Raw genomic sequence first — 13,757 nt, forward strand, 5'->3', positions numbered from 1 at the left:
TAATTTTGCAGTGGACCTGCTCCCAGGTCTGCATGTGGCCTCTGGTGGCCAGGCTGTCAGCCATGCAGCTGTAGACGGCCGCATTCCTATAGCTACTGAAGAGATCGTGGATGTTGGAGGACTCCCTCCAAATCTTGATGAGGTCCACGATCTCCATACTAGACCAGGCGGGCGCCCGCCTCTTGCGGTCCTGGGCAGGCTCCTGTGAGCCGCCAGTCTGGTCCTGGGAAGAGGTGGAGGGCTGGGTGGTAGCGGGTGGCTGGCTCATCCCGTGCCAGGTACAGGGTCTGCTTGCTGGGTGCTGGCAGGCTTGCAACTGACACAAGCACCGTAGCCAGACCATGCCCCTTTAAGGGCTCCAGGGCCGGGAGGGGGGGCAGAAGAGTTTCCCTGGTTGTGCCCAGAGTGGCCACCAGAGCAATTTGGGAAGGGCTAGCCTCCAACTAGTTCGAATTAAGTGGCTACACAGCCCTTAATTCGAACTACTTAATTCGAACTAGGCGTTAGTCCTCTTAGAATGAGGTTTACCTAGTTCGAATTAAGTGCTCCCCTAGTTCAAATTAAGTTCAAACTAGCGGTTTGCATGTATAGATGCTATGAAAGTTAATTCGAACTAACAGTTGTTAGTTCGAATTAACTTTGTAGTGTAGACATACCCTGAGAGAGTTTTTACAAAATTCCATGAAGCTCTCAGGCATTTCACTTTTGTGACTATTCCTTTTAATTTTTGTTTAAGTAGCTTCCTCATATTTATATCTTTTTTCTGACTCTTTTGGAAATTAAATGCTGCCGTAGGGGGTTTCTTTGTTATATCCCCTTTTAAAGGATGTAAATGTTTACATTATGGTTCACTAGATTCCCCTCTTGAACCGGATCCTGTGCTCCATTTAGGACTAAATTAAGACTCTTGAATTTAGGACTCTTGTGTTTTGTAGGTCTAACTACTTCAAGAGCCAGTTATTAAAGATATCTAGAAATTTTATCATTGCATCTCATCATGACGTATTCATATTCAGTACAGGAATAGCTGAAATCTCCCATCATCACATTTTCTGCCTTTTTTGTTTCTCTAATCTCTAAACATTTAGCACTCCCTTCCCTGGCCAGGTGGTCAGTAAGGGTACGTCTACATTTTCTCTCTAGTTTGAGCTAGGGATGCAAATGTAGGTAACCGAAGTTGCTAATGAAGCAGGGATTTAAATATCCCGCGCTTCGGTTGCATAATCTCACTCGTGAGTTATTCCACTCAACAGCTGATTTGAACCAGGAAGTGCGCTCTGGGATGCGTTAGTTCAAATCAAATCCCTCACTTTGAACTAACATTACTCCTCAAAAAATGAGGACCTCTATGACCTTTTGAATGTTACCTAACAACAATCTGGCACTGTTTGGTTTTGGTGAAGATCATTCTTGCAATATAGGCTCCTCCTTTCCCAAAAGGTCACCCAGTTCCTAATAAATCTAAATCCCTCCTTCACTAATCATCTTATTCATGCAATTAGACTCTACTATTATGCCTGCCTAACTAGCTCTGGGCATGGAACAGACAGCATTTTACCTAGCAGCGTGAAGTGACCTACAGGACCTCTCTCCTATCTTTCCCTTTCTCTTTTGGTACCCATATGTTCCATGTCCACACTATCCATCCTGAGAGGCCTGTAACCTTCATATGTTGCAGGCAAGTCACTAAGTGGTTCTTCCAATCTTCATAAACCCAGGAATCTATAATTCTGATAATCAAACCCCATATTAATATTACCTATCTCTTTCTAATAACAGGGATCCCCTTACCTGGAAATAGATTCTCTATACAAGAGGACAGCATTAAGTCATCTGAAGAGAGGGTTCTAGTTATACTTTCATTTTCCTCTGCTCTAGGCTGATCTTCTCCTTCAATAGCACATAAGAGGATAATCAAACATGTCATTCATATGTCAGCCCAGATCCACAAAGATTCTTATAAAAAGTGACAAGGAGTCCTGTGGCATCTTATAAACTAACAGATTTATTGGAGCATAAGCTTTCGTGGGCAAAGACCCACTTTGTCAGATGCGTGTAGTGAAAATTTCCAGAGGCAGGTATAAATATGCAGGCCAGAATAAGGCTAGAGATAATGAGGTTAATTCAGTCAGGGAGGGTGAAGCCCACTTCTAGCAGCTGATCTGGAGGTGTGAACACCAAGAGAGGAAAAACTGCTTTTGTACTTGGCTAGCGATTCACAGTCTTTGTTTAATCCTAAACTGATGGAGTCATATTTGCAGACGAATTGTAGCTCAGCAGTTTCTCTTTGAAGTCTGGTCTTGAAGTTTTTTTTGCTGCAGGATGACTACCTTTAAATCTGCTATTGTGTGTCCAGGGAGATTGAAGTGTTCTCCTACAGGATTTTGTATATTGCCATTCCTAATATCTGATTTATGTCCATTTATTCTTTTGCATAGGGACTGTCCAGTTTGGCTGATGTATATAGCAGAGGGGCATTGCTGACACATGATGGCATATGTTATATTGGTAGATGTGCAGATGAATGAACCAGTGATGGTGTAGCTGATCTGGTTAGGTCCTGTGATGGTGTTGCTGATGTAGATATGAGGGTAGAGTTGTCACTGAGGTTTGTTTCATGGTTTGGTTCCTGAGTTAGAGTTACTATGGTGTGGTGTATAGTTGCTGGTGAGAATTTGCTTCAGGTCGGTGGGTTGTCTGTGGACGAGGACTGGCCTGCCTCCCAAGTCCTGTGAAAGTGAGGGATCATTGTCCAGGATGGGCTGTAGATCACTGATGATGCATTGGAGAGGTTTTAGCTGAAGACTGTAGGTGATGGCTAGTGGTGTTCTGTTGGTTTCTTTCTTGGGTTTAGGAATAAAGGCTTTTAGGAATATTTATTTCAGACTTAGTCACTGAAGACCCAGGTTTAGGCACTAAGACCCACTCAGACTCACAAGATTTCCTAAACTTACTGGACATTTAAGAATAAATGTTCACCCAGATCCCTGCATCTGGGCACATTCATTTGCATGTCTCTCTTCTACTTATACACCAGAGCCTTCAACATCCTGGGGGAAGATAAGGATGATGCTGCCTAAGTCACATGAGGAGGCAAGATTGTGATATGCATACTAGCAGATCACGTTCCATTCAAATTTGGGTAGCAACAGAATGGATGGAATTTGTGACACACCACCTTTAGCCCAGTGTCTAAAGCACTCACCTGGACATTGGAGACTCACATTCAATTCATAACTGTGTGTACAGTGTTTGATACACATACTCAGACTGGGTACTAAAATTTGTGTTTAACGGATCAGGTGCTGAGAACATACCCTTGGGAAAAGGGGAGCAAAATTCTCCTACCACAGACACAACGGTTACATCATCTCAATGGAGGAAGTATTCTACAAAGGACACTCATATTATAAATCATCCCCTATGTGGGCAGCATATTATCTGTACAGTGCTGGATCCAATTCACCACTCTTTCTGCCCAGTTTCCTTGAATTCTTCCTCTTCATTCCACCAAATGCTTACAGCAGAATGATATTGGAAAAGAAGACTGCATTTGATACTTAATCTGGGGGAAATAGCCATAACATTTGCTTGTTTCCATGATGGCCAACCTAATAAATTCACCAGCTATGAACTGGATAGGAACCTCAGCAGTTTATGAAAAATATGTTGGGAGAATTTTTTAAATCTCTAATTTTAATACCGAATCTGAAATGTGCAATGTTCAAATAGTTGTTATCCAAGAAAGCATTTTGAAATGTATTACAGAAAATTTTCACCTTTTTTACCAGAAGGTAAAAGTAAATAATCCCTATTCCTTTTCTACTTCTTTACATTTTTTACAGGACTATTATGTGGTTATTTTATGTCCTACTGAGATGGATGCTCAAGTACGAAGGGTGCTGCAAATTCCAATGTGGTCACAAAGAGTTATCTATCTGCAAGGATCTGCACTGAAAGATCAGGACCTGTTGAGAGCTAAGTAAGCAAAAATTGAATATATTTATTTGTATTTTATTTGTTTCAGTATGTAAATAATATTTACAAATATCATGAGCCAGATTAGAAAAGAAGAGTATGCATTTTAGAAGGGTAACATAAGTAAATCTGTGACATAATTCATCATTGTTCCTAGGTGATTTTTTTCTAAATCCAAACATTTATAATCCAAATGTTCTTTATTGGACCAATCATTTTTATTGTCTCTTTTGTCTCAATTTTAAAAGAATAATTAAAACAATTCAGAAGTAAATCAAACAATGGTTCACCAGTTGATGCACTGCCTTGTGTACGCTAGCAGCCTTGCCCTAGTCTTTCCAATCTGCCATCTAAGTCACTGGTGCTCCTATTCATCTTTGACTTGACCTTCTGGTCAGGACACATTTAGTCTCACTCCTTTAGGGATAAATCAGAGTTTAAATCTGTATAGGCTGAACCTCCCAAATCTGGGACTTTGTGGTATGGCAGGAAGGACACAGATGTTGCTGGACAAGAGAGCCCCAGAGGCAAGGAGCATGAGTCAGCTGTGAGTCCTGCGGGTGTTGGGGAGCCCACCTGGGCTGCCAGGGGCTGGTCCTGTGGTGGGTGGGGAGTCCAGCCCTGTGGAGCCACAGGCCAGGCCACTGTGGTGGCTGAAAGGAATATTGGGGGCGGTGGCTGTGGAGAATCCCTGGCGGGAGTGGGGCCAATGGCAGCCAGAGGGAATTTCTGGCCCCTGGCTTGGAACCCCAGTGGCAGTGATGCAAGCAGGAATCCCCAGCCAGACTGGAAACTCAGAGGAGAGGAGCTGGTGAGGGTTGGGGAGGAATCTCAGGCTGAGGACGCTGCCCCTGGGAACCCCGGCACGGGACCAGAAGCAGAAAGGGAAGCCCAGGGTCTGGGGAAACCCACAGTGCAGAGAGGAGCCTTGACTTACTCTATTCCGGCAAATTCTGTGGTTTGGGACCACTCAGGTCCTGAGGGTGCTGGACCAGGGAGGTCTAACCTGTAGTCCATTGCCATGTGACCATGTCCAGTGACCATGTCCAGACCTAATAAAACTTGCATTTTGTATCCGCCTTCAGTGAGGCTGCAAAGGAACAGCCCCCTCTCCCTATTTTGCATTCCAGCTTGTGAACACTGAAGCCAGTGATTAAGTTCTGTATTGTCAGAACTTTTGCCTTTTTCCTGGACTACTTCCTCTGTGAGCCTGCTCTCTCCTCAGATCTATTGAAGGGTCAAGTCTCTGGCCCCATTCCTAATGTGACAAAGGAAAGAAAGCTAAACTAACAGAAATAAAGAGTAGCGCAATCCCTCAAGGGTCCTTTAGCCATCTGTACTTTGGCCCCAGGTTGACAGGAAATCTAAAGCAGCTTGACCCTTGACTGGGCTCCTGTTTGGGAACTGAAAATGAGAAGCCTATCCATCTTCAATGGGATGTAATCTTCAAGTCTGGGCTGCTCTCTTTAAGGCTGACAGGGTTTAGAGGTGCAGTAAGGCAGGCCTGCCTGTATTGGCTTTTTGCCCCTTTTGGTCTTCTGTAGCATTTGTATACACTATCACACTGGGAGGGTACATCTACACAGCAGGGCTAGAGTCAGAATAAGGTGCGCAAATTCAGGTACATCAATCGCGTAGCTTAAGTTGAAATAGTTTAATTTGGCTTTTGGAGCTATCTACACAGCAGGAAGTCAAAGGAAGAACACTCTTCTTTCCATTTCTCTTACTCCATATAAAATGAGGATTACAGGAGTCTGGGTAAGAAGTCCTCCAGCTCGCCATTATTTTGATATACCAGCTTGCTGTGTAGATGTGTTCTTTGTTATTTTGGAATAATGTCATTTATTCTGAAATAACACTGCTATGTAGACATAGCCTTAGAGATACAACACTAGATCCTGGAAAGCTGGTAAGTGGTTTTAGAATTTGCCTGCATGATAACGAGGAGTAACGGTAGTTCGAACTAGGAAGCCTAGTTCGAACTACCTAGTTCGTGCCCCGTGTAGCCGCGCTGCATGGGGTTCGAACGAGCGGGATTTTAAAAATGGCGGTGCCCCGCTTATGCAAATGAAGCCCGGGAAATTCAAATCCTGGGCTTCATTTGCAAGTGCGGTATGCCTACATTACCCCGCTAGTTCGAACTAGCAGGGTAGTGTAGACATACCCATAAGGACTTATAGCGTGGAGCTGCTGTCTCAGGCTAGCCGAGGGCTGTGCTTAAAGGGACCCAACCCCCACTCCAGACAGTTCTCAGGGTTCCCCGCTTGCAAAGCAGTCCTGGCTTGGAGTGCCCTGAGTGCCCACAGGCGGAACATCACAGCACTCGGACATCAGCCCGGCTGTACTTGCCACAGGCTGCCATCTGCGGGGAGGGGGCAATCGGGGGGCTGCAGGAGAACTTCCACCCCGAGAAGCCCACAGAGCCACCCCAGTCCTCCCCATCGGGGGCGCGTACCCCATTCCTTCCTCACCTCCTTCCACTTACCCTTCCCTAGCCCCCCTTCCTGATGTACAAAATAAAGAAAATATGTGTTCAAAAATAGAATCTCTCTTTATTGAACAAAACTGAGGGAGACTGGGAAAAAGAAGTGGGAGAGGGGAAGAGAGAGGCTGCGAGAGGGGAGGGCAACTAAAATGATCAGGGGTTTGGAACAGGTCCCATATGAAGAGAGGCTAAAGAGACTGGGACTTTTCAGCTTAGAGAAGAGGAGACGGAGGGGGGATATGATAAAGGTCTATAAAAGCAAGAGTGGTGTGGAGAGGGTGCATAAAGAAAATTTCTCCATTAGTTCCCATAATAGAAGGACTAGAGAACACCAAAGGAAAGGAATGGGTAGCAGGCTTCAAACTAGTAACAGAAAGTTGTTCTTCAGAAATCAAAGAGTCAACCTGTGGAACTCCTTGCTGCAGGAGACTGTGAAGGCTAGAACTAGAACAGAGTTTAAAGAGAAGTTAGATCAAGTCAAGGATGTTGGGTCCATGGAGTGGTATTAGCCAGGGGGTAGAAATGGTGTCCCTGCCCAAAGTTTGTGGAAGGCTGGAGATGGATGGCACGAGACAAATGGCTTGGTCACTGTCTTTGGTCCATCCCCTCCAGGGTACCTACGGTTGGCTGCTGTCGGCAGACAGGCTACTGGACTAGATGGACCTTTGGTCTGACCCAGTACGGCCATTCTAAGCTCAGGGTTCAGGGTCGGGGGTCTCAGTGGACCACCTTGATTTTCATGCACACCTGCCCCTGGATGGCCAGGCTGGCAGCTCTCCTGCCCTAGACAGCCACTTTCCTGGGCCTAGTGCAGAGGTCGTGGACGAGGTCCACGATGTCCGCACTAGACCAGGCGGGTGCCCGCCTCTTGCAGTCCTGGCCAGGCTCCTGAGAGCCGCCAGCCTGGTCCCGGGAAGAGGCGGAGGACTGGGGGGCATCGGGTGGCTGGCTCGTGCCGTGCCAGGTGCAGGGTCTGCTGGCTGGGTGCTGGCAGGCTTGCACCTGGCACGGGCACCGTAGCCAGCCCGTGCCCCTTTAAGGGCTCTGGGGCCAGCAGGGGGGCATACGAGTTTCCCTGGTGGTGCCCAGAGTGGCCACCAGGGAAAGCTGGGGAGGGCTAGCCTCTCACTAGTTCAAATTAAGGGGCTACACAGCCCTTAATTCGAACTAGTAAGTTTGAACTAGGCTTAGTCCTCGTAAAATGAGGTTTACCTAGTTCGACCTAGGCGCTCCGCTAGTTCAAATTAAGTTCGAACTAGCGGAGCGCTAGTGTAGCACCTATGAAAGTTAATTCGAACTAACGTCCGTTAGTTCGAATTAACTTTGTAGTGTTGACATACCCTATGATAGTTGTGCCAAACTGATAGATTAGAGATGGTCATGAGAGAGCTATAAGGCTAATTAATCCATTACACCAGAAAGGAGAAAAATCATAGGAAGGAAATGCCATGGGGGAGAGATGGCAAGTGAACCAAAGAGGTAGATTTTCAGATTTAGTCCCAAGAGCAATCTAGGGCTGTGTCCAGACTCCATGCCTCCGTCGACGGAGGCATGTAGATTAGCCAGCTCGGAAGAGGGAAATGAAGCCGCGATTAAAATAATCGCGGCTTCATTTAAATTTAAATGGCTGCCCCGATCTGCCGATCAGCTGTTTGTCGGCAGATCGGGAGAGTCTGGACGCGATGCCCCGACAAAGAAGCCTTTCTTCATCGACACAGGTAAGCCTCGTGAAACCAGGTTTACCTGTGTCGATGAAGAAAGGCTTCTTTGTCGGGGCATCGCGTCCAGACTCTCCCGATCTGCCGACAAACAGCTGATCGGCAGATCGGGGCAGCCATTTAAATTTAAATGAAGCCGCGATTATTTTAATTGCGGCTTCATTTCCCTCTTCCGAGCTGGCTAATCTACATGCCTCCGTCGACGGAGGCATGGAGTCTGGACACAGCCTAGGAGATATCTCCTTCCTCTCTTTCATCTAAGAAACTGTGTGTGTGTGTGTGTGTGTGTGTGTGTGTGTGAGAGAGAGAGAGAGAGAGAGAGAGAGAGAGAGGTGCCAAGAGAAGACTGTAAATAAAGCACAAGTGATGTTGACAAGCGGAAAGTAGCAGAGGAAGAGAGGGAGTGAAAGGCATGCCTTCTTACACAAGTCCACCGTGTTTGCCTCCTTCAACACCTTCCTTGCAACAAACTTCTATGGGTTTTGCTATAAACATACTTTTCCCTTGCAGAAAATGATACACATACAAATCAAACAAAACCACAAGACATACAGTACAGATCACTGTTTACTTTGCACCCAGTCTCCATTCCTTCCTATTTACAGAATGTCCATTCTTTATTATTATTGTACCACCTGAATGACACATTTTCACTTTTTTTAAGTTTAAACTTGACCTGAATTTATTGAATGATTAGTAGCCAGGCATCTATTCTTTGGAGTCTTGTGGAATATTTTCTCAAATTTCATTTTTTAATAAAGAACTCATTTTGGATGTTCAAAAGAAAAAAAAAGGTCTGTTCAGAGAAAGGATTGTGCCCCTCACCCAAAAAGAGGATATAAAAGTTTCTTCTCCCGCCTTTCCTGCTGATCTTGATAAAAAGGTTCTGTAGTGAGATTTAATTATATTTAATCTATATCTTTGGAAGTAAAAAAAGAATAAAAATCCTATTTTATGATGGTAATCACATGCATTTAGCCTATAATAACCTTAATAACCTGATGCTAGTCAACTATAGAATTATACTTTTTCCTTCAGAACATGTAATTGAATGTACCCAAGGAATTTTTTTCAACATGTCCTAAGGGAAGAAACATGAAAGGAGCTTAATAGTACATTAAGTGTGAAATATAACCAAATAACTTGGGGTATGTCTACACTACCCTCCTAGTTCGAACTAGGTGGGTAATGTAGGCATACCGCACTTGCAAATGAAGCCCAGGATTTGAATTTCCCGGGCTTCATTTGCATAAACGGGGCTCCGCCATTTTTAACTCCCCGCTCGTTCGAACCCTGTACACGCGGCACGAACTAGGTAGTTCGAACTAGGCTTCCTAGTTCGAACTACCGTTACTCCTCGTGGAATGAGGAGTAACGGTAGTTCGAACTAGGAAGCCTAGTTCGAACTACCTAGTTCGTGCCGCGTGTAGCCGCGCGGCACAGGGTTCGAATGAGCAGGGATTAAAAATGGTGGCGCCCCGCTTATGCAAATGAAGCCCGGGAAATTCAAATCCCGGGCTTCATTTGCAAGTGCGGTATGCCTACATTACACCGCTAGTTTGAACTAGCGGGGTAGTGTAGACATACCCTAAGAGGTTTCTATATTTCACTTTTTTATTAAAAATAAGATACACTAAAAAAAACCTGATAGATACTTGGTAAATTTCTCTACTAAATAAAATAGTAGTTTGTTGTTTGGATGCTATTAATGGTTGTCTCATTATTTAAATATATATAGAATACATCTATACTGCAGTTTTGAAATAAACTATTCTGGAATAAATTCTCCAAAATAGCTTATTTCGAAATAGCACGTCTACACTACAGGAAAGCCTCAAAATTAGTCTGAGGCAGGCTCTCCTAATGTGGACACACTACCTCGATTTAGAGCCCCAGAAAGCACTCAGGAGTAATTACTCTGAATGGCCCTGGGAGGAGCTATTTTGAAATAGCAGCAGTGAAGTGTCCAAACTACAGCTATTCCAAAATAGCTATTTCAGAATAAGCGTTATTCCTCATGTAATGAGTTTTACAAATTTCAAAATAAAGCCGTCCATAATTTTAAATTTAAAAATAGTGGAATTGTGGTGTAGACATTCGTATTGTTATTTCGAAATAACTGTGCTGTGTAGACACACCAACATATATTACCACAAAAATGTTAAAAGAAATAAAGGTAACAAAGTCAAGAACTCAATGTAATGCTAAAATTAAAGTTGCCTGTGAAACCTTAACCTGATTTCCTCCTGCATCTGCATTATGACATGGTCTTTAATTACTTGTTTACATTGCTTTTGTTTCCATGGGACACCTGTCTTATTCAGTGTACAGAATGAATGTTAGTCAATTAATGAGCAGTTATTCACTATATTGTGTGTGGCCCCTTGTCTTATCTATTGAAAATTCAAACCCTGCTCTTAAGACAGAATGATTTATTTCTTCATGGGGTTTCATTAGATCCTCATCACAATTCCCAGCCAATGAGAGGAGCAGGAAGTGGCTTCCCCATCCGTGACACTTCCCACAGCTCCCATTGGCCAGGAGTGGTGATCTGCAGCCAGCAGAAGCTGCAATCATCCACCCCTATACAGGTAAATATAGCAGTGATGGCCCAGCAGGTGTCAACCCTGCTGAACTATCACCGTTCTATTTCCCACTCCTTATTTAAGCTGTTCAAATTGTGTGCACTTGGATTGTTGTCAGAGATGACATGATGGTTTATATATAAAAATATATGGCATGTAATAGCTTTTGCTTTCTCGGTTTGCTTTTAGGATAGATGATGCTGAGGCATGTTTCATTCTTAGCAGCCGGTGTGAAGTAGACCGTACAGCAGCTGTAAGTTCTTTAAAAATATTTATGCTGTTTAAAAAAAATAGTATGCTGTTCATACTGTTATTACTATTATGAAGTTCTGGGCAGGAGTAGATGTCCACCCTTCTGAATCTTGCGGGGGGCGAGAGGGGAGGAGCGGTGTGTTCTGGTGGGAACTTCATTTTTTGTACACTCCTATTTGAATTAAGGTAGCCCCAGGGATGGGACAAGACCACACTGTAATAGGTGCTGCATAAATATGGAACCCCACATCAATCCCTGCCACCAAAAAGATTAGTCTCAGAAAACTAGGAATAATGTTATAATTCTCCAATTTACACATGCATCTTATGTGGTACAAGGTAAAATCCTTGTTCCATGGAAATTGACTTCAGTGGGGACAGGATTGCACTTCCTTTTAATACAGAATTTAAAAAAATCTTGCATGCAATGTGTGTAATCTACTGTTTCCTTGGTAATCAAAACTGTAAAAACAAGAGTTAGGTTTGGATTTTTACAGGGGAATTAGACAGTTTTAAATAAACATACATAATGCTCATTGTTATGCAGTGTGAAATAGATTGCGATTCTGGTTGTTTTTTTAAATTTGGTGTCACAGGGGTAATATAAACTGCAAGAAATGTGAAATGTACTGGTTCTTTCTAATTACATAAAATTTACTAAAATCAGTAAATCTTTATTCACAAGAGTCGCTTCTTGCCCCAGAGAAAGTCTGATTGACGTCAATGGGAATGTTTGCAATGTTTGATCTAGAAACCCAATTATAAGAGTTATATTCTTGCAATCAGGAAACAGGCATATTATGTTACTTATGCTTCCACTCAAAACAAAACAAGTATCAACTACATTGAAATGCTTCCAAAAATGCTACAGACTAAGATTTATGTTTACAAATTTTACATGATTAATTTTATATGTATTACATTTGAAAAAAAAATGTGGGCAATTCACATGTATACGAAAGGCTAGAAACACTGAATACATTATTCATTATGATTTGCCTGGTAATAATGCTTAATAATGTGAAGTTGAAATGCACATCCACAGAAGGAGACCTCTGAGAATTTAAGAAGATACAGATTCCCTCAAATCTGTGATAAAATTAAAAACATTTCTATAAGAGCTAGTGCTTACAGGGGTAGTGTACTGCACTATTGCTTTCAAACATGCATGTGAAAACTCCACTAGTGTAAGGAGTATTATGAGCACATGTTCCCTTATACCCATTCCAAAGTACAAAATAATTAGCAGTATTTGCTCAAGAGGCTATCATGCTGAAGATGATTTACTTAGGTCTGAGCATTTGTATAGTTAAATTGGGAATCTTGTATATTAAGATGGAAATCAAGACAGTTTTCATAATTTGCTAGTGCATATGGTTGTAATTTTCAGTAATTTCAATTAAACTTATGTTTTGCCTGCTTTTAAAAAAAAGCTGCTTATATAGGTGTGTACAAACTAGATAATCTAACAGTACTAGCTGTAAAATCTAAAAATATCAGAGAGATTTGTCCTAGATAGTAATGTTGTATAAGCTACTTAACTCAATCTAGGCAATAAAAGTTGGTGACAAATTTTCTCCCACCCTTCATATTTCACACAGAAAACTGAGATTTTGCATAAAGCTGTGTTATAAATAAATAAGCCCATATCCAATCATATCCATTACCTCGGCCCGTGGTTACTTTCCTCCTTAGCATGTCTGTTTTCAGGTAGCATTATCAGGGACAGAGAAGAAACACCAAGGAATGAAGGACAAAAGAGCCTATAAACCTGTAGGTCAGAAAAAGAAAAAAACAATCCTCTCGAGTGGACTATGGGCTGCCTATGTTGCAGCTTTTAGTCGGGCAATTGTTCATCTGTACCAAGACACCTTATAAAGTATTTGAATAAAGGATACCAATTCAAAGCAAAGTGAAGGTCAGACCCTCAGTTGGTGTAAATGAACATGACTATATTGACATCAGTGAGAATGTGAATATCCGGACCAGGGCGCCTACCAAGATAGTTCCAGAATGTAAGTCATCATCCAACATTTGACAGCTCCAAAAGGGCCTTGATAACAGGTTATACAATTTTTAGAACATAGCAGAAAAAGGTATTGGAAGGACAAGCAAGTAGAATGCTTCAAGTAGAGCAGGCACTCAGAATTTGTTATGCTACAGTGACTCAGGTACTGTAGCATCTCTGATCCAAGTACAGGAAGAGACTGTTGTTAACCAGCACCTGGAGAAATTCATAAACACATTAGCAACCAAGGCAATGGCAACTGTTTAAAACACCTGGTCTAGAATGTCTGTACTTTATCATACTTGACATTTATATGGAGTTTTTCATTTTCAAACCACTTTACTGAGAGGGTTTGATTCACCTCCACTAGTGTAGAGGGTTGCAACTTGCACTTTTCTACAACAATAGCTGCAGCTACACCCCAGAAGAGATTCCCCTTGATGAAGGAAAAGCAGTGCTGGTTTTACCTTCCTCAAAGTTTCTACCGGGGGTAAGGAATAGCTATAGACTATATTCATCACTCTAAAGTGGCTGTCTGGGGGAACACGCTGAATCAGTACATCTACTGGTCACATAGCCCTTCATCCACTCCAGCCAGCAGTGCTCACTTTTGGGCTGCAGAGGCATCATGCAGTGTTGGAATCACTCTGATCAGACTTTCTGCGACCAGGTGCATTGTGCCCTGGGATCAATGCAACTGGTATCTTGTGAGGCTGTGTTAAACTCATCCA

The 13,757-nt window shown here is 42.9% G+C and overlaps 1 protein-coding gene across 6 annotated transcripts in view; it reads left to right on the plus strand.

Moving 5' to 3' along the window:
- The window catches only part of KCNT2 (potassium sodium-activated channel subfamily T member 2), a 321,535-nt gene that overhangs the window by 165,023 nt on the left and 142,755 nt on the right, over positions 1-13,757 (plus strand). For all 6 annotated transcript variants that reach the window (XM_075936723.1, XM_075936724.1, XM_075936727.1 and 3 more), the window contains exons 12-13: positions 3,846-3,982; positions 10,956-11,019. In XM_075936723.1, the coding sequence (XP_075792838.1) occupies positions 3,846-3,982; positions 10,956-11,019 (201 nt within the window). The remainder of the gene's footprint in view (positions 1-3,845; positions 3,983-10,955; positions 11,020-13,757) is intronic.

The sequence above is a fragment of the Pelodiscus sinensis genome, chromosome 9 (assembly GCF_049634645.1).
Source record: "Pelodiscus sinensis isolate JC-2024 chromosome 9, ASM4963464v1, whole genome shotgun sequence".
NCBI classification, from domain to species: Eukaryota; Metazoa; Chordata; order Testudines; family Trionychidae; genus Pelodiscus; species Pelodiscus sinensis.